Source organism: Heterocephalus glaber, unplaced genomic scaffold (assembly GCF_053883595.1).
Source record: "Heterocephalus glaber isolate CG9 unplaced genomic scaffold, H.glaber_assembly_v1.0 deba00001472, whole genome shotgun sequence".
NCBI classification, from domain to species: Eukaryota; Metazoa; Chordata; class Mammalia; order Rodentia; family Bathyergidae; genus Heterocephalus; species Heterocephalus glaber.
The window spans coordinates 59452090-59473161 of record NW_028258315.1 but is presented as its reverse complement, the minus strand read 5'-3'; the positions used below and the strand labels follow the sequence as shown (position 1 = coordinate 59473161).

Sequence of the window (21072 nt, the reverse complement as noted above, 5' to 3'; positions counted from 1 at the left end):
CCTGGCTTGGCACCTTCTGAGCTGTTCATGGGCAAGTCATGTACCCTAGCCTGGCTTTCATCAGTTAAAGGAGATACACCATCATCCCCATTCTTGAATTTGTGCTTTTTACCTCTTCTGTCTCTGTGTTCATTTTTCCTGCTTCCTTCTGCTTATCTCTGCCCCTGTCTCACCTTCTCTCTTTCAAAACCCTTTCCAGAAGTCATCTCTGCTATAAAGCTCATCCATTTCTCCTTATCCCAGAAGCTCCTTCCTCTCAGTTTCCCACTTAGGGTAATTTTAAGGACAAAATACAATGCTAAATGAGAAAGAATTTCACAGAAGGGAAGGGACTACACAGAGAGAAAGGACTGGGAACATTTCTCCTCAGCAGTCTTATAAACAGTCTGCATGGTAATTTCTTAAGTCAGTTTCTCTTTTGTCTCTTCTGTTGGCTTTTTACTACTCCAAGGGTGATGCCCAGCCCAGTAGCTTTGGTGGGTTCTGGGAAGGCTGGTAGAAATAGGTAAGTCTTAGCAGTGACTGCGGAGTCACAATTTGAATTTTTACTAGATGATTCATATGTACATTAAAATCTAAGAAACACAGAATTAGATCCTAAGAACCTCAAAAGTACAGATAGCACACTACCCCCACTAGAAAGCCCCACAGAGTCCTGGTTAGATGGTTCTGTGCTGATCTCTCTCAGCCTGTTTTTCTTCCTTTGAAACAGGCTGACATCAGCTACTTGGTGGTCCTGAGGGTTACTTGAGTGGACATATAGGGCTCACAGATTACAGTGCCTCATCCATGAACCCTCTGAGCCTGTGGAACATGGGTGTTTAGGAAATATGACCATGTGACAGCTGCGTGGCCAGCAATGGAACTGAATGGAACTATGTCTAGGCACACAAATGTTGATGCTTATATGAACAGACCTGACTTCAAGTACATGAACATGAAAAGCGTAAAAATCACATCTGTGTAAGAAACACAGACAGGGTCCTTCAGGACAACTCATGAGTAGACCGCACAAGTCCTTGGCAATGGGAAGAAGGGCAGTTAAAAACGCAGTCTTAGTCGCTGACAGGGCCCCTTCCTGAAAGTAAGCCAGCCTACATCACAAAGCTGCCTTTGATTTCATAGTTCATGCCTCCTCACTTTACCACATGACACCTACACACTTTAATGGATTAGGAAAGCACAGGCCTGAAAGGACAGCTGGCCCAGGACTCCCCTAATACATGTATGGTACCCCCACTGCACCTTGCCAGAGAAGAATGCTACAAAAACCTGCAGCATTCACTCTCTTCCTGGGACATGGCAGTCCACACTTCCCATCAACAAGAAGATTAATCTAGAACTCAAATTCTTTACATATGATCCCTTCCTGATGATTAGCAAAGCAACTCCCAGAAGACCAGGCTAAGCCCTAACAATGCTAAACTACACCAGGTGATCATTTTGCTGTTAAGACACCACTTAGAGACCAGGTCTTATTTAAGGAGCAAGAGAGGGAAGTATTATTGAGAAGACAGACAGGTGGACAAGGAGATGGGAAATTGGGTGGAGCACTCTGATCTAGATGTAGATCTAGCTTAAGACTCCATCGCTAGTTAATGACCATGTTAATCTCTTAAACATTCAGTGTTTCTTCCTTTGAAACAGGCTGACAGCAGCTGTGTGGTCTGGTGGGTCACTGAGGACAATGCCTCATCTAGGAGAAGAGCTTAGTGAGCATCAGATGTTAGTATTCTGCTTGCAGCTCTCCATAGGCTGCTGGGACTATGTTCTGAGCTGAGAAGCCAGTCCAGCAGTCCCAGTCTGCCCTCTCTCCGGGACTCCTTCCCACTTACCTTGATCATTTCTGCCACATAACTCTCTGGTCCAGTATATTCTGTGGAGTCCTTTACTTTCACCAGGACGATGAAGCACAGATAGTGCCACATGTTGTGTTCTTCCTTGATGTGCTCTTCAAAGGTGACAGTCTTGTTGTCAAACTTATCTCTTTCTAAGCCTAAAAAAGGGACAGAAAGCCCCCGGCCCGACTGAGCAGCCGTGGTACAGAAAAACCAGTACAGAAGCAGCTCACTGCTGTCTTGATAAGGAGTTGGCTTTGTTGACCTCATTCACTTTCACAGTATCACAAGAACACTGGCCATGAGTCCGACCTTCCTGGGCTTGAATCCCACCTCTGCTACTTGCCAGTTACTACTTAATTTCCATGTGCCTCATTTGCTCTATTGGTAAATGGGAAGGCTGCCGCCTAGGTTCCAGGGGTGTTTTGGGGTTAAATGGAAATATGTGTGATGTGCTTTCACACTGCCGGCAAATAGTGAACTGAGGACCCTTCTCCAAGGTAAATGCCAAAGTGTAGACATGTTAAATTCTTTGGAGGAGAATGAATCAGGGCAAAAAGAAATTTCAACAAATTTCAAACTCTACCCGATACATTTATATTTTGCAGAGGTCTGGGTAAGTGATTCTGAAACTAGTTTCTATGTATTCTAGAACTGTGCAAATAATAGGGAAAGGAGAAGGTAAAATAAACCCTATAATGGTGAACTGAAATTAGAGGTAGCAATTATAAACACATCCTGTTTCATATATTAAAAAAGCTTGATACAGAAATATACATGTGTGTAGATATATGCATGTGTATACATATTCCAGTCCTATAGATTTCTACCCTTTTACACCTCTCGTAAGCCCTGGGAATGGTGGACACCAAAAGAAATAAGTACATCTAGCTCCCAAATAATAGCTTTTAAATACCATTCTCCATTAAAGAAGAACCAGGACTCTCTGCAAAATGGCTGGTTTTAGGGAAGTTTTGGGGCAGGGAAGGTACAAGGCAGCCTGTGCCTGGAATTTCTTATGTGCCAAAAAAGAAAATATAAAGAAAATGAAGGTAATATAAGAAAAAACACAGAAGACAGCTTGGAGGAGTTCTCACTGGCTAAATCTCAGATAAAACAGCATTAAAATAAATAATGATAGTGAATGATTATAACTAATTGAATAAAATAAAAATCTGTGAATCCATGTGGTTACCAATACAAACATACAAATACACATGTACAGGGAGAGGAAAAGTTCCTTTTTAAAATAAAAAGCCAATTAACGAATGTTGAAAGAATAATAAAATGAGAAAATCATCATTTAGTCACATCATAATGGTATATTCACATAAGAATCATCAATGGATGCTAAACCTGGTGGAAGAATGTTTAATTTGAGGAATAACATGATAGTTAAAAACTGTCAGAGAATAACTACAAAGAATAACTTTATAGTGGAGAAAATCTTGCACTTACTACCTTAACCAAGTGATCAGAGTTAATAACAGCAGTTATAAGATAAACAGGCACCATGTGCCACCTGACATGACATACTTGAGAAGACTATTCCTGTAAAAAATGCATAACCTTAATTCAACCATGAGGGAACAGCAGAGGAACTCAAATCAAGAGACATTCCACAAAATAACTGACCTGTCTGTATTGAAAAATATTCATGCAAGCACAAGAGGCAGCATGGCTACTGAATGCCACGTATGACCTGAGACTTACAAAGGACATTACTGGAATAAAGAGTAAAATTTGAATAAAGTCTATATATAATGATAATATTTTTAAGTCGTCCCCCCACCCGCTTTGTTACTGGGGATGGAATCCACGGGCTCTCTATATCCCTGGCTCCTTTTTGATGTTTTGTTTTGAGACAGGCAGGATCTAAGTTGCCCATGCTGCCCATGAACCTGTCATCCTCTTGGCTCAGGATTATAAGCACGCAGCTGAAAACCTTTAGATTTTCATAAGTATACTGTAGATATATAAGAAAATGTTGTTTTCGGGAAATATATATGAAATATTTAGGAATAAGAGGGTAGTATATCAACCATTCACACCTAAATGGTCAGAAAAATGGTGTGTGTGCTTGTGGGTGTGTGTGAATAAAGCATATGAGAACACTAATATTTGGGAAATCTCGATGCAGAGTATATAGAAATTCTTTGTACTTGTTTTGTGACATTCTTATAACTGAAATTATGTCAAAATGAAATCCTTAAAAAAGATTTTAAGGGGGCAAAAGCAAAGAAAATCTTTAAAAAGAAGATGTTAATTTTAAAGTATACATACCAAAAAGAAATTTATATATTCAGTTATCTCTATTATGAATGATCCTGGAATGATTACTCAGCTCCCAGATTCCCTCATGATTAGTACACATTTACCTACACTTTCCTGCAGTTACATTGCAAATGATTGTTACTCCATGCACCTCTTTTAAGTGCCTACAGTATGCCATGTCCTATGCTTGGATTCACAGTAATGCAAAGAAGTACCTATTTTTGTACCCATTTGAGATATCAGGAAAAAGGGGTCAGAGAAGGTAAGTGACTGAACTGTTACATGGCTAGTAAGAAGCAGAAGCCCAGTCAAAACCCACATCTGATGCACAAAACACAATCTCTCAATTTTGTCACCATATTCTAAGCATATCTTTTTATATAAAGTCTGATACTATCAGCTGTGAAGATGTCTGCAGGCTAGAGTTGGATGAAAGATCGCCTTTCCACTTTATTTAGATTGGGATCAACAGAAGCTCAGGCAGCTCAAGCACAAAAAGACCCTGAGATTCATTCATTTGTCTTAAATACCATGTAGTCACATTTCTGTTCCCTGGAACTTAATTCCATAAGACAAGTTGGCAACTGCTGCACAGAATTCATCATCACTCCAAACACTTCCCAGAAGAACAGAGGGCAAGTAGCCCTGCTTTCTACCAAGGGTAGTAGAGAGGAACAAGAGAACACACTGACATGCTTTCCCACAGAGTACAGGCACACAGCTCATCCCTCGGCCACACTGGCCTTCCCTAGCTAGCTACAGCCAGAGGACACTTACCACAGATGAAGCACGTGGTCTTTAAGATCTCTTCCTTCTTCTGCTTCTCACTCCTCAGGTCAGCAAAGGTATCAATGATAACCCCAAAAATCAGGTTGAGGACAATGATGATGACCATGAAGAAGAACAGGAGGTCATAAATCACTCTTGCAGCAAAGAGGGGTTCCTGGAGGAAAGAGATTGGAATTAGGTGGCTCTCTCCATGCCCCCTGCTCTACAGAGCTCAGGGCCCAGCTCCCAGTGGCCCCATGTCAGAAATAATGTTGGGCATTAAACTTCAAAACCCCTAACTGCATCTTTTTCTTACCCTCAGTCTGCATGATAAATTCTCCCAAGTGTTACGTGACACACCTAGGAGGATTCTGGAAATATGCAGGGGTGGGCCACCCAGAGGGAGACAACCACTTCACCCAGGAGGAACAAGGCTGCACCTTTCCACATGCTGACTGGCCACATGGTTTCAATAAGGAGGAGAGATAAGCTCTGACTAGCTCCTTCCGCACAGTCACTCAGCACACCCCAGTTCACTCAAGGCCACTGGGTGTGCTTTCACTGCTGCCCCTAGATGCCCCCTTCCCTCAGAGTTCATTTACCTCTTTGGATGGCTTCCTGAGCACGTCCCCTACTCCACCCCCACTCCGCAGCCCGTGACTCAGGACGGTGACAATGCACATGAGTAGTGTCTCACATGTGTGCTCCTTATCCTGTTCCATTTCTTCCACAGGGACCAGCTCTGTTAACAGGGCAATCATAACACAGTTAAAACATGAGAGGAAAAGAGATGCCCTGATTCTGAAATAATGTTTCTTCAATGCCATCCTGTGAGTTGGCAGGCACAAGAAGAAAATTCTTTCACAAGCTAAAGGCATCTAGGGGAATACTGTTCTCACCACAAACCCTTACTAACTCCTCAAGCCAGTGAGTATGCCCTCCTTCTATTAAATCTAAAACAGTCCTCCTACCCTTTTAGATTTTTAAACTCTAGTCCTATCTGAAAATAGAGTGGTCTTTTCATGTCAGAGAAGTTGCTTAAGTAGTGTGAGTTATAGGATCTCACTTCTCAAATGAGGATTTGTAACCGGTACCAGGTTCCTCACCTTCTTGATGATCCCTCATCCCAATATTAGGGGGTGAATCCACCAGATCAATGGCTTTACACTGGAGGCTGCTCATTTTTACTGGTTTATGGAGGAAGAACCCCACCTTATCCCCTTCTTCTGTTGCAGTGAGAATGGTTGTGCTCAAACACAGATCTCATCTTATCACTCTTATTCCCCTTTCAAAAGCTCCCACTCATGCTCTGGATGAAGTATAACCTCCTTTGCCCAACACAAGACTCTTCGTGATTATTCTAACCCTTTGCTAGTATCATTTCTTGCTTTTCTCTATCTACATAAAGCCCCCAATTTATGAACATTTGAGTTGCAAGCTTTCACAGGTATACAGTATAAGACTCACTTATCTGGACTTAGAAACGAATCCAATTTATCAACGTTCTCCCAGAATGGAACTTATTTGTCAGTGAGAGACTTACTGTACTTGTTTTGTCCTTAAACTTGCTGTATTTTACCATTAAGCTTTTACATGTGCTGCTGCTTCTACCTTCCTGTGGAATACCTACCCTCCTCCTTTGCCCCAAATTCTTCCGTTTTAATATCACCTAGATTATTGCACTATCTAGGTTGGGGGTCTATGGTCTACATTCCATCTTTATTCCCAGCATTCAGCATACTTTCCAGTGATCACCCCCATCCCATGCTGGGATGCTTCCCCAAGGCCACTGCTGTTACTTAAGAGAACAACACAGTCCCTGGTAAACGCTGGGCACTCACTGAATACTGGTTGAATCAGAACAATATATTTGCTCTAATCTACTTCCAACACCACCTGCATCATCTAAGCCCGTGGAGGACTCTGACATTCACATGGAGCTTCAGGCTACACGGTCTTACCTTCTTTGGGTGCAGGAGAGGAACAGTTCTCCCCACTCTCTACCCTGCACATGTCAGAGTACAGGAACTCGCTTGCCAAACTCTCGCCAGTTTCTGGGAGTGAGAAGGAAATTTTATGATGAACAATCTGGCAGCATATAGTTAAAATGTTTGAAGTCCCCAATTCACGGCTGATTAAACAATTCTTTACATAAATAACACTCTCCAACTCTGCATATAAATTCAAAGTAGAGATGTGATTTACACTTTCACTTGGTGATCTGGATGGGAAAGAAGCCAAAAATGTCAATTCCTGTAGGCTTACTAGAAATGTTGCACTTAAATAGCACCTCTCTTAACTTTAAAGACAAACAGCTGAAACTCTCATGTACTACTGAACGTACAGACTCCAGCAAGATTTAGACCAAGTCTACAGGAGAAGCACTAGTATGTCCAGGTCCAGATCAGTTTAGTTTAGAACTCAAAAAGAGCAACAGTAAATGCCACTTAGTGTCAACCGGAGGCTGGAATTGCAGGTCGAGATACAGAGGTTGGGAGGGGACAGACAGGCTGCCTAGCTCGGTGAGTCATACTTACTCCAGTTTGTTTCTGAGACTTAGGGAGCTTAGCTACCAGATTAAAAAATCAGTTGTATTTCACTAAGTAGTGCCAACTATTTTAACTGAGAGGAAAGAGCACCTGGATATCACTAAAGTATGTGATCACTGTTTTTTCATTCTCAAAGTTGGAAATCTCTTCTCTTTTTGCTATATATAAAAGTAACTTGAGCTTACTGTAAAATGTGCATATAGTAAAAAAGCCTCAGGGATAGCCACTGCTAGCAGTTTGGGGATATATATTTTAAAAGATATATGTGAGCTTTTTAATAAATATAAATACCCTACTATTCGATTCTTCTGTAATTTCCTACAATATCTCTTGGGTATTTTTCCACAAAGGCTTATAAGGATGTATCCCAGGTACAGGGTATTCCATCCCAAAGACAGCCATAATCTAGTGAAACACCCCATTACAATTACATTGCACATTTCACACCTCAGTGAGCATTCTCCCAGATATGTCTGTTTTTCACGTGCATTGTAAGCAGGTTTCAAGTTCTTTAAGAAAAAGTTTAACTAGTTTAAAATATGACATTAGTGAATAAATTAAATACAAGTTTGGTCACTCATCCTTAGCATGTGACCTACATATGTCCCTTTGAACAAAGTGAGAACTTAAGTCCTGTATCCACAACTTACACTCCATGTGTTAGGGAGATAATTACACTGCTAAAGTCATTATTTTCTCTCATTCACTTAAAATCAGGAACTATTCTCTTAACATTAAAAAAGATCAAAGATCCCAAACCCACCTGGAACAGCTGTTTCATTGGGCAGCCTATCTACTTCCAAGATAAAGTCATCCTTGAAGAAAAGATAGCCCACTATTGAGAACAGGTAAACCAGGATCAGAGCCAGAACTGCTGTCAAGATGATGGACCGTCCATTGCGGGTGACACTTTTAATGACATTGAGCAAAGTCTCTTCTCTGTACACTAAATCAAAAAGCTTCAAAAACAAAAAGATGATAGAACAATTTTTAAGAATTCTGCATATTAGAAGCACATCAGTATCTCATCATGAAAACGTGGTTCAAGCTGTTGTTGACTGTTCAAGCTCTTAGAAACTCAAAAACATTATACATGATCTTAACACTTAACACCCTGCCTGTCTTCACAAGGAAAACTGAGATGGTAAAAAAGAGGAAAAATAAACATAGAAGGACCAGGAAATAGAAACAACTTCAAGTAGTACACAGAGATAGTTAGAGGTATTGGAAATAGAATACGTGAATTTTGGAGACCAAAGTGCTAAGAGTCTTTCCATACATTCCTTCAGGATATAATTATTGAGTTTCTATTAAGGGCCAGAACCATGGTCCTTGCCTTCCTAGAGCCAAGTCTGATGGGGAAAACAGACATTGACTACAAGCCAGGGAGAGCAGCAAGGACTCTGGTCAATACAAGTTCAGATCTTAACTGAGCTACTGAATGACCACTATGATCTTGGGTTAGGTACTGTCCCTTGACCTCTCTGAGCCTCAATTTTTTCATTTACATACTGGTGGATATAGAGTTATTATGAAGTATACATAGGCCATGTACACAGTATTTAGCATATGAACATACTTACATGCTGAGTAAGAACAATGAATGGTAATTATCAGTTTTCTAATGAAGAGACTGAGGCAAGGTTATATAGTACTTGGCAGGGACATGTGTGGTAGTGACACACCAGTAAGTTTAAACCCTTACTCTCCTCCCCTCCCCTGCCCCCCTAGAAGGGGGAAGACCCTTGCAGTCCACAGTGCTTTCTCAATCTAGGCCAGCCCTCTGCCAGGGGACCTGCTCCCTACAGAAGCTGCTTTATGTGAAATGCAGGATATCTGGGGAAGAGGGGTACATGTAGATGTGGGGAGTTGACGGCTAGTTTTCCAAGAACTACAGTCATAGCTGTTTGGTTGAGGGAGTGATAGTGAGCAATGGGAGGGGAGTTCTCTGGGGTTACTCTTAGAATTGGAATCCATTTTTTGTTTGCTTTTTGGTGGAGTCTCACTATGTTGCACAGGCTGGCCTCCAACTCACAATCCTCCGGCCTCAGCACTGGAATAGCTAGGATTGCAGGCATGCAGCACTTGGCCTGGCTATCACCTAATTTTTAATACCATCTCTGTACTGACATCTAATCCTCTCCTGAAGGTTTGTCTCTGCTGTGGCTTTCGGGCATGATTTTGCACACAGAAGTCAGACAAGGAAAAGGGGTCTGGCTTCTGACTCCGCTTTTAATTTGTTCCAAGATGTTGACCAAGCCATCTAACCTCTCTGGACCTCCAGTTCCTCATCTGTAAAGTAAGTGGACTGAATCTCTGAGTCTCTTCCAACTTAGAATTTTATATCTGAGGTCATTTTCTGGTCAATTAGGTTTTCTGTCTTTCTAACACCAATCTGTTCCTGAAACTGTTTGTCTGAATGAAAGAAGGTGAGGTAGGATCCTTAAAAGGAAGCAAGAAGAGGCATTTAATCGATAGAAGAGTATAAAAGGCTAAGCGTTGCTGGTAATGTTGGTTAAATATTTCCCAGCAACTCAATCCAAAGTGGCAAGTTAAGAGTACCTTCACATAACAAAAAAAAGGTTCTTTTTTTCTATAGTTAAGAACCAGAGAGTACACTGCCCCAAATTATAGAAATGACAAGTGACTTTTTCCTCTTTTTGATTCATCTATAATTTCTGATTTTAAAACAATGAACATGTGTTATTTATATGAAGGAACCCTTAATTTAAAAATAACACATGTCCAATAAAAAAACTTGCAAAGCATAGGTAAGCACAAAGAAAAAAAATCACTAATAATTTTATTATCTACAAACATCCACTCAACAAGTTACTTCCTTCTGACTTTTAGAAGATGTAGTATATACCATACATCCCTTTACAAAAAATTATACCATAATACTGGCATGTAGCCAGTGTCTTTCACTCAATAGTCATGAATATTTTCTTCACTTTTTTTTTGGTACCAGGGATTGAACTCAGGTCTTTGCGCTTGCGAGGCAGGTGGTGGAACCACTGAGCTAAATCCCCGGCCCAGTCATGAATATTTTCATGTCAAAAATGATCTCGTATTTGACTGTATGGAAAAACACTTAACATAATCAGTATTCTTTTTTTTCAAGAACAGCCAAGATGTTTTCAACTATATGTCATTATAAATAATACTGTGGTGAATACCTCTGTACATATCTCTATAATCATCATCTAGATATTTATTTTTGGTTAATTTCCAGAAATGGGAACTTTGAGACATATGTTGTAACCGAAACATATTGCCTATTGATGCCCAGACCAGCTACATCCGTTTATGCTCACCACTTAAACAGAATTACATCCATTTTATCCCCACTCCTACCCGTACTAGGCACCATCATGCTTTTTAACTTCTTCTAATGTCATAGGTAAAGCCCAGAATCACATGGTTGATTTACTTATCATGTCTTTATTTAGCAGTAAGGATAGACATTTTTCCATGTTTACTGACCATCTGGATTTCCCCTTTTGTTAACTGCTTATGAACTTTGCACATTTTCACCTCGAGTGTTAATATTTTCCTTAAAACACAACTTGAATGCAGGCTTGAGACCAGGTCCAGCCAGTCTCCAAGAGGGTGGGTAGCATTTTCATTAGGCCATGAGATTACACCCCCTCCCTCCAGGCCTGTTGCCATTGAAGAAGCTCTTACAACCCAGGAGACATGGGTTTTCTCTGCTGGAGATCCCTTTTTTTTTTTCCAGAAACCCAGTTTCTTTTGGTTGCGAGCTTTTCTTCTTTGTGGAATAATCTGAACTATGGCTCTCAACAGATATGTTCAGCACTGCTTTTAACACTAAAAGGGAAATACGACTTGAGTCCACAGACAAGCCAAGGTTCAGAGGGCTTGGAAAACCCCCAGAAACACAAAGGAAAGGCATCCGCTACAATCTAGGCTGACCAACTAACCCTACTACATTTTTCTAAAAGTGAACTGAGCCCAGATAACATCACTGGAAGCTCAGAATTTCTCTTTATCATTCTGAGACAGCTGAGAGACATGAGAGCACAAATGAGAAGTGCAGTGTGAAGTACCAGCTTCTCACATGCTCAGATGAAAGGTGGTTAGGACTCAGGGGTCAACAGAGTTGAAGGACCATGCTGCTCTGCCTCTTACTGACTCTGACTTGGGGCAAAGCCAACACATCAGATCTCGGTCTGCTAGAATGTAATTTGAAGAATCATGTACCTCACAGGAACTGTGACAGGATAGGGCAAGAGTACACAATGAACACTCAATAAATGGTAGTAACTACTATTTTCTGGACTATGAGGCTGTGAGGTAGGGCCCGTGTGTATCTCATTATGGTATCTGCTGCATCTAGCAATAGCATTGGCTGGTACTGCAAATGACCAAAAAGGATGCAAATGAATGGAAAAATAAATGAAGTCAACTGGAGGGAGATAGCAGGAAAAGCCTAACTCCACCAGAGACAGATGGAACTGTCTGAAGAAACTCTCCTGTCTCTTCCGAGCGACAGCCAATGAGGACAGGAATTTGTCGGACAGACAGATGTGGGTCTCCCTGATTCACAAGCCAGAACCCCATCCCGGGACATTATTACATGACACAAAATGGCTCAGAAATAGACACAGGGTTCTAAAGATTTCAGATACAGAATGTACAAAATAGGCCACATGATGACAATCACAAGTACATCCTGAGACCTCTTTGCCTAAAACCTCAAAGCATAGCCAGACCTACTTTAAAATGAGGGAAAATAATCCATTCCATTTAGCCTGCCAATATTTACCACTAATGCAATGAGCTAATCCTAGCGAATTCTTTATGGTGTTTTGGATGAGAGAGGAAATAGAGGATGACAAAGACAGTAATAGCTAGCGTTTCTATGGCTGTGTTATTCTAAGACTTTAACAAGAACAGCTGCATATAATTTCTATGACAGCTCTGTGAGGGAGATAGGACAAGGTATGATTGAAAAATATGGTGAATATTAAATTTTTTAAAAATTACCATAGTAAAAGTCATAATGCCATTAATCCCCTTCAAATACTTCTCTACACTTCAAACACATTTAGCCCATCATTCTTGACACTTTCTGAAGCAGTTCTAGAAGTCCTCTTTCATGTCTTTAGTTGCACTGTTGTGGCTACCAAAATGTCCTGAACTGATTCAAAATATTATCTTTCATGACCATTTTGACTTTAGGGAAGAGCCAGAAGTCACATGGTGCTAAATGTGGTGAATACAGTGGATGAACATACACCACAATGTTTATACAAACCTACTTTCCTGTTGGATAGCACTTGGTAGCAGCATTCACGGTATTTTTGACCTCATAAAGGCACAGAAGAGGACTTCTAGAACTGCTTTAGAAAGTGGCAAGAATGGTGAGATAAATGTGTTTGAAATGAGGGGGAAAATTTGGAGTGGAACTAATGAATGTCAATGTGTCTTTTACTGTAATGACATTTAAAAATTTAAACATTCATTGTTATTTCTGATCACCCCTTATGTTATGTAGATGAGGAAACTGAGGTACAGAGCAGTGAAGAACCAGCCCAGAAACCCTATGAATAGCATCTGCCTAAAGAGCCTTCCTTGCTTCACCTTTTTCAAGTCCATCCCCTTTTTAAGTCAACACTGAGGCTTCGGTCTTTTTTTTATTTTTACGTCTTCATACTTCGAGTCTCTTTATGATAGGTCAACGCTATGCTTCCTGTTACTTATGGACAAGGAAATGGTTTCTTATTTTCAATTCTACAGGTCTAGGTTTCCTCCAACTACAGGAAAGCAAGCAGGTATTCAATATGTAATTTAAAAATCAGCCAAGAAGAAAGGGAAAGAACCAACTCATTGTATAGACTGTCAAGACCTTAACCACTTGGCTGAGTTAGAATAAAATAACTTCTACTGAAAAGGTCTCCTGATCAACGAATAGATCATACTCATTATCATGAGTCCTGATGCTTTGAATGTAGCTCTTAGTCTTAGGTCACTGCTTATTTTCATTGAGAAATGGAACCCAAGGGGACTGTAGATGGTAAGTCTCAAAAACACTGCCCTTGTAAGTTCTGGCCATATCTGGGAAGTCAAGGTGCACACAAAGGAAACATTTCCTGAACCACACTGTAGGTATTTTTTATGACTGGAGAGCAACAGATGTGCTGTGCATACCACATGGTGTGATCATGCACCTCTAGCTGTCCTATGTCCTGGGTCATTTTCCTCTCAGAGACTTCCCTCCAAAGGCTAGTGCAGTGGGGCCTTGACCTTGCTGGACCAGGCACACCAGCTGACATTCAAAGGAAGAGCCTGTGATGAGAGAGGACACGGGAGACTCTTCTAGTTCTCCATGCATAAAATATTTCAGTACCTCTTACTCACCAGCAAACTGTAGAAGAACTCGTGGACAAAGAGCCCCATGGCACAGATCACCAGATACAGCAAGTGATACAGGAACTCAACATCCAGAATCATGGCCCGGTAGCCCCTGGTGAATGTTCCACAGTTGCCCACAAAGCTCATCAGAAAGATGATTTTATTGCAGACCTGAGAACAATGACAGGAAGAGTCAGATAGCATAGATTATGTCAAACTATGTGTGAGGACTTGGAGATTCCCACACAAAAGTATTTCAGCACCATGCCCTGACAAAAGCTTTCTTTTACACCAAGTGCCCACCAAACTTGCCCAGAATCATTCTGCAGCTCTGAGTCATTTCATTACTTTGCTTTTCAGGCATATTACAAATTGCATGCTAGTCAAATAACTTCATGTGCAAGAGTAATCAAGTAGCATTTGTATATGGCAAAAACAAAATTAACACATACTGAGATTATGATTTTCAAAATGAGATATGAATCATTTCTAACATTCTTATATGAGTTAGTCAAACACAGAAGTCACCTCTATCCACAAACTCTGTGATCAGCATAATTAAAAGTGTTTTCTGAATTTGTTACACTCTAGGCATTACAGACTTGAAATTTAATTAGAAGCAGATAATTGTTCCTATCACAAGGAAAATGAGAATTTTCTTGGGAAAGAAAAGTAAGGAATATTAGGATAAGTTCTGTTCCCCTACCCTTTCTTTTGGGAACAACTTGTAATTTTTCCTTTGGGAACCCATCTCTTTCCAAGAATTAGTTCTTGAGTTCTGGGTGGGGATTCATCCTGGCCAATCACAATATTGTACTCTTCAGGGTATAATGAGTATTCAGGGATAGGCATATGACCAGTGGAGCCAATGAAATACACTGAGCTCTTCCCTGGGACTGCAGCAAAAGATAATTTTGGTCTTTTCCACTGACTTTGAATTTGAGAGAATGTGAGCTCTGGGCATCCTCTACCCCAGTGATGGTGACCCTTTTAGAGCCCTCAAAGATATTAAACAGCCAGCTGTGGCACTCATGCCATAGGTTCACTGCCACTGCTCTGGCCATACAACTGCTCCTGACAGCACCTCCAGGAAGAGGACACAGAGCCTAAAGATAGGGAGAGAGAAACTGGGCCCTGACACCACTGTTGCAGCCCCTGTATTCAGCTACACATGAAACCAGGCTCTTGATTTCCTGGTCAGAATAAACCAGTACATTTTCTCCTTTGTTCAGCATGGAGTAGGGTTTCTGACACTTGCAACTGAAGGTGTTTTAATACAGCCTCATCTTGATAGAAACCTCTTGACTTGAAATCCACCTCTAACATGTTGACAGAACAACTTGAATCAGAAGGCTGGAGAGAAAGCACTTTGGATGCACTTAGTAAAATCATCTTTACTACCCAAGCTCCTTTGGCCACAAGTGCTGCGGAAATTCTGCCAGTTAATCTGGTAGATCAGTGTAAGGGAGCTTTGGCAACGAGGTAAGTGAGGAAGAGACCTAGAGAGAGCTTCTGCCTCTTTCAGGCTAAACATGTAATCTGCCAGGTTTCCCCACTATTTTAACCTTTTCTGGCAAAGATCTTTGACAGGATACCAAAGTATCTCTCACTCTGGATGATCCATGCTGATGGAGTTTTGGATAGAATGCAAAGAGGTGGGGGAAGGGACAGCAACTCTGACATTAAAAGACCTTAAATATGCCCAGACTCCTGCCATTTTAATAGGAGATAAATCCACTTCACTCGGTTCCACTCTGCTCTTTAACTTCCATTGCTTTCCCAGAAAATATCTCCTATTTATGGTCTTAGCCTGCTGTCCCCATTTGCTACTGACTCTGCTTGATTACTCTTAGATTCAGCTTCCAGCTTCACCTCTCCACAGAAGCAGCTCTTGTAGTCTCTGGGGGATTCTGCCAGGGTACCCCTGTACCTTCCCCTATGCCTGCATACCTGAGCCTCTGTCCCAGTTCCCTGCAGCATGACAAGATTCACTACCCAATCCTTTTTACAGCTCCTCCCCAGTCCTTAGACCTCTAATATTCCTCCTCTGTCTGTCTACAGCTACTTTTCCTTTTCCCATTAAGCTGTGGGTGGTATCTCCCTCTGTGTTGTAAAAAATTTTCTCTAAAGGGTTTATTATAGATGTTTTAGCCCCCCTCATTATTATAAATGGCAAATGTCTAATTTTATTCTTACCACATGTGACTTATGTTAAAAAGTGATAACTGTGGCCAGAGATTAAAGGTCAGAGAAAAAAAGAACTATTCAGCCCAGAGAGATGAGCTCTGAGCTATTGAGATTTTTTTTTTCTATCATTCACCCTCCCACCTATCCACCCATTCATCCATCTTATATTTCCTTCTTAAATAGCTTCCTTTTGCTGCAGGTTATAGCTACATCCCCCTCCCCTCCAGCACTATCTCTTTGCCTTTGTGGTCCTAGATTTTCAAATGGCAGAGCTAACAATAATGGTCTATTTTGTCACCTAAAGTCCAATAAGTCAACAATTTTTATGTATTTCTTCCTGAAAACTTGATCTTATCATGACTTTCATCAGTAACATTATTCTTCTCCCAGTGGTTCATGACTAGAAATCTGGAATTGCATTTGTTTTCCTTTATTACCCAGTAAAGATAGAAACACATCCTCTGGCTAAAGAAAAGCACCTGTGTCACTGGCACTTCCTTCACATCAGTGATACCTGTATTTCTTTCTTCTACACTGAGATTGGGGTCAGGCTTTTCATACCCGATAAAAAGCATTCTAGGGGGGAAAAAAGCACCCTAGGACCCCTAAAGACCTCCCTGCCTCCAGTCTCTCCCACTTGAGTCCATATGACATGGGAGAAAGGAATTTCCTGAAGAATACCTTTGGATGTATCGCTCCTCAGCTCAGAAACACTGCAGGCACTTCCTACTACTAGGAACAGAATTTCCTAACATTTATTCTCTACAGAACTAATCTTAAGTGATATTTTCAAAAACTGCAGGCAAATAAGTTTGTGAAAAACAAGTACGGGCTTTCTCTTTCTTGCAGACCCATACTTCATACTGGAATATCAGTCTCTGAGAAGTCCTGAAGTTAAAAAAAAACCTTTAGCCTTGCTTATCCCAGCACTTCCCACACTTACTGGACCACTGAACTCCCCTTTTCAGCTGACGTTCATAAACCTGGAACATGTTTTGGAAATGTGGACTGGAGGATGATGTCCAACTGCATTCTCCTAAAGTGCCCCAAGTGACTTGTACAGGATTTATTCCCACCACCTTACTGCAGAACCCAAAATGAGGTGAGGTTCAACTCTCTCTCGATCACAACCTGGGCTTTCCCTGCTCTGCTCTGGCCTACAGGCCTACAGGACCACACCAGAATGCCTGTCTTGTTGCCTGCTTCCTGGCCAGTCCTTACCATTTTTTGAGACAAATTTCAATTCTGCTACCACCACTGAAGCTTAGCTTCTCAACATGGTCTCTTTGCTAGAGTCCTTGCTGCCTTTGCCATCAGAATACCCATTTGGGGACAGAATATATTACTCTTACTTTGCAGTATTAACCTTTTTTATAGAGGGATCTCTGCTTTCTTATAATTTCTGGAATGCACCTTTAGATCCCCACAGTGCCCCCACAGGTTCAAATTTTCTCCTTTCCTCCACCAGGAAATCTGTCTAAAATATATAAGCTTCTACCAGCCATCTTCATTTCTTAAGAATCCTCCAATACATGTAAGTAGGTTCCTGTCCTTCAACTATAGTGAAGCAGTATTTCCACATGTCACCACGGACTCCTAAATAACTGCTCCTGATTGTCTTTTTGCCTCTGCACTTGTTCCCATCTGTTTTTGAACAGGACCTCTTTCTCTCTCCTTTCTTTTCTATTTGGCCCTTGCCAGAAGTAGGTGCTATGTTAATATATGATAATTTGACTTATTAGCTAAAATCTCCATTCCAAACAAACCTTTGTTCAGATTGGCAAAACTAACTTAAATCTCAACTGGTATCACTCTCTCTCTCATTCCTGAGAGAGGTATTCCCTAAAAATAGACTCTCAAGGTATGAACAGTGCACTAAGAGGCCCAGGGTACCCTGAGAAGGTCAAGAGGTGACCCTGCTACAGTCTCTTACATCTGCTATTGTAAGAGGTGACCCAAGCAACATTTTTTTTCTGTACTGAAAGCACAGGTCAGGCCTGTATGGTAGCACACGCCTGAAATCCCAGGTAGATACCTGAGAGGCTGAGGGAAGAGAATCTTAAAGACAGCTCGAGCAATTTAGTGAGATCCTGTTTCAAAATACAATAAAGAGGGCTGGGGATGTAGCTAGTGGTAGTAAACTTGGTAGTATGTCCTAGGCCATAGATTCCTAGTACTGGGGAAAAAAAAAACCACAGGCCAAAATGCTCAAATACCAGGCAACAGGATGGAATGAGTTCCTATTTACCCACAAACAGAAAAGTGGCTATGATGATATTCATACTTACATTGAAAGCTCCCAGCAGAAACAACGTAGGTTGTAATCCAACTGAAAATATCAACCGTAGAATTGTGGAAGCAATTAAGGCCCGGATGCCATGGGGCTTGGGAAGAGCAATGACAATGGCCAGAGAGATGAGCATGGCTGTCCATAGGAGGCCTGACCAGTGTGGCTCTAATGTTCCTGGAAAGACAAAGCAGGGTTCTCACAGCTCTGCTTTTGTGCCATCTTAGGTGATAGATGAAGGCAGGTGTACATATTTTTTTCAGTTACTTCTCTGGCCTTCCTTGCCCCAACTCTCACCTCAAATTCTCTGCTCCAGACATAACCAGTGATGTCACTGTTTTCTGACTTCCAAGCCATCATGCATGTTTCTTCTACCTGGGAAATTCTCCCCTTCCTACAAACCTTAGGTTTAGAAAGACCACTAGGAAGTCTCCCTATCCCCTTCCTCCCCACAAAAACATGCCAGGTGGTCTATTCCTTCTCCCTGTTCCCGTGCTTTCTGTTCATCCCTATAGGAAGCTATTTTATAAAGGTCAGGTTACCTGTGTCTGTCTGTCTGTCTCTCAACTCCAAATTCTCTTTTGAGGGAAGTACTGCCTGGCCCCCAGTTGGGTCTCATCGCATGCTTGTTCATGCACTTGATCTTAGCCAAAAGGCCGAGAAGCAATACATGCTTGTTCAATAAACAAAACTCACACATGTGTCAGAACTCCCTCTTAGGGAAGAAGTCTCAATTTACTTTCTATTCAAAGTATGCACAGGAAAGCTGCAAGTCCCTTGCCTGAATCAGATTTGTTTAAACTGAAGGAGGAAGGCAACTTCCGTATCATGAGCATCATCCTCCAATTAGATCACGGCTGCAATCAAAGTACTTCTACCGGTTTTTGCCATCTCTTGCTATTGCAAGTTCTATTTAGAGTGTCCCACGAGATGGCTTGGTTATATAACATGAGCCAACATGGCTAAAAATATAGTTCTGTAAAACACTCATTAAAAAAAATAAAACACCCCTATTGCAAATGCTGTCACTTCTTGAGTCTCCTTTGGATGTAAACAAGAAGTACTACATGATTAAGTCCACTTATATAAAGGCATTTCACTTCTTCAGAATGGCTGGGAGAGCAGCACTGTCCAGGAGGAAGTGACTTGGCAGAGTACAGCTCCTCCACGAGAAGAGCCCATGTCTACCAAGATACATTTTCTCTCTAACACTGTTCCCCCTGACCCAGACACCTCTACCCATTTTGAAAGTCATCAAAAGGAAAGGCTGGTTAGAAATGGGCAAACAGGGTTGGGCATGGTGGTGCACACCTATAATCTTAGCACTCTGGGAGCTGAGGCAAGAAGATTACAAATTTGAGCTCAGCCTGGACAACTTCGTGACTTAGCAAGACCCTGTCTCAAAAAATAAAAAGTGTGGGGATGTAGCTTGGTGTGAAGGACCTGGTTTCAAATCCTAGTACAAGAAAAAAGAAAAAGGAAATGGGCATAAGGAGACAAATTTTTCAGATATTCAAAAGTGATTACCAGGGCCTACGTGTCACTTTGTGCACATTAACAACTGTTAGCCATCATATTAGCCCCTTTATGCTGATTATCATTTATTCAGTCCACTCAACCATCCTATGAGGTTGGACTAGTATGTCTACTTTACTCTGAAGGAAACTGAGTTTTGAGTAACCTATTTTTCCCAAGGTGATAGAGTAAACTGCTGGAGGTTACTAAAATTCCACACAATTTAACTGTAGAATTAGTGAATTTAGGCAATTTGTACAGACATGTAACTACCACATAAAACTGCTACCACAACCAAGATATAGAAATTATCACCCTAAAAAATTTCTTTGGGCTTCTCTGCAGTTGATGCCTTGCCCTATACTTATCTTCAGGTGACCACTCTCTGCTTTCTGTCACTATTGTCTTTCATTTTCTAGAGTTTCATAAAAAATGGAAAAATAGGGCTGGCGATTTAGCTCAGTGGTTCTGCCGCCTGCCTCAAAAGTGGAAGGTCCCAAGTTCGATCCCCAGTACCAAAAACAACAAAAAAAGGAAAAATAATCACATTAGTAGGTAATCTTTTGTGTTTGACTTCTTTCACCTAATACATTTCAAAGAATTATCTGGGTTATTATGTGTATCAGTATTTCACTCTTTTTACGGCTGAGTAACAATCCACAGTATAGATACACTGTAATGTATCCATTCAAAAAGTCAATGCATATTTGAGTTGTATCTAGTTTAGAGCTATTATGAATAATGCTACTAGGAATATTCAAGTACAAATCTTGGAGCAGAGATGTTTTTATTTCCTCTTGGACAAATATAAGGAAAGAGATTGTTGGGTCCTAAGTGTGTGTGTGTGTGTGTGTGTGTGTGTGTGTGTATATATAACTTTATAAGACACTATATCATGCTGTTTTCCAAAGTGACTGTACCATCTTGCCTTCCCATTAACAGCATCCGACAGTACCACTGTTCCATACCATTACCAATACTTTTTTTTTTTTTTTGGTTTTTGAACCAGGGTCTTGCTGTGCAGCCCAGGCTAGCCCTGAACTCAATGTGTAGGCCAGGCTGGCCTCCAACTTGTGGCAATCCACCTGCCTCATCCTCCTAAGTGCTGAGATCACAGGTGTGAGCCACTATACCTGGCTGTCAATCTTTTAAAATCAGCCATTTTAGTAGGTTTGTAGTGACCTGTCATTGTTGCTTTAATGTGGACTTTATGGTTTAGATGAAAATGTCCCTCTAAAGTCTCACATTGAGAGCCAGGTCCCTGAGGGTGTGACTT

At 41.1% G+C, this 21072-nt stretch overlaps 2 protein-coding genes across 7 annotated transcripts in view; one reads left to right on the top strand and one right to left on the bottom strand.

Annotated features, from left to right (window-relative positions):
* The window catches only part of Itpr1 (inositol 1,4,5-trisphosphate receptor type 1), a 336388-nt gene that overhangs the window by 25705 nt on the left and 289611 nt on the right, over positions 1 to 21072 (bottom strand). The window contains exons 54-60 of the mRNA XM_087181363.1: positions 18283 to 18458; positions 13814 to 13978; positions 8193 to 8388; positions 6842 to 6934; positions 5483 to 5622; positions 4890 to 5055; positions 1836 to 1996 (exon numbers count right to left, since the gene is read on the bottom strand). Of these exons, the coding sequence (XP_087037489.1) occupies positions 1836 to 1996; positions 4890 to 5055; positions 5483 to 5622; positions 6842 to 6934; positions 8193 to 8388; positions 13814 to 13978; positions 18283 to 18458 (1097 nt within the window). The remainder of the gene's footprint in view (positions 1 to 1835; positions 1997 to 4889; positions 5056 to 5482; positions 5623 to 6841; positions 6935 to 8192; positions 8389 to 13813; positions 13979 to 18282; positions 18459 to 21072) is intronic.
* The window catches only part of LOC106010150 (uncharacterized), a 270531-nt gene that overhangs the window by 243043 nt on the left and 6416 nt on the right, over positions 1 to 21072 (top strand). For 4 of the 6 annotated variants that reach the window (XM_087181358.1, XM_087181357.1, XM_087181359.1 and 1 more), the window contains one exon: positions 9579 to 9728. The exons of the other annotated variants lie outside the window; for them this stretch is intronic. In XM_087181358.1, the coding sequence (XP_087037484.1) occupies positions 9579 to 9727 (149 nt within the window). In that variant the 3' untranslated portion in view covers position 9728. The remainder of the gene's footprint in view (positions 1 to 9578; positions 9729 to 21072) is intronic. 6 annotated transcript variants of the gene reach the window in all.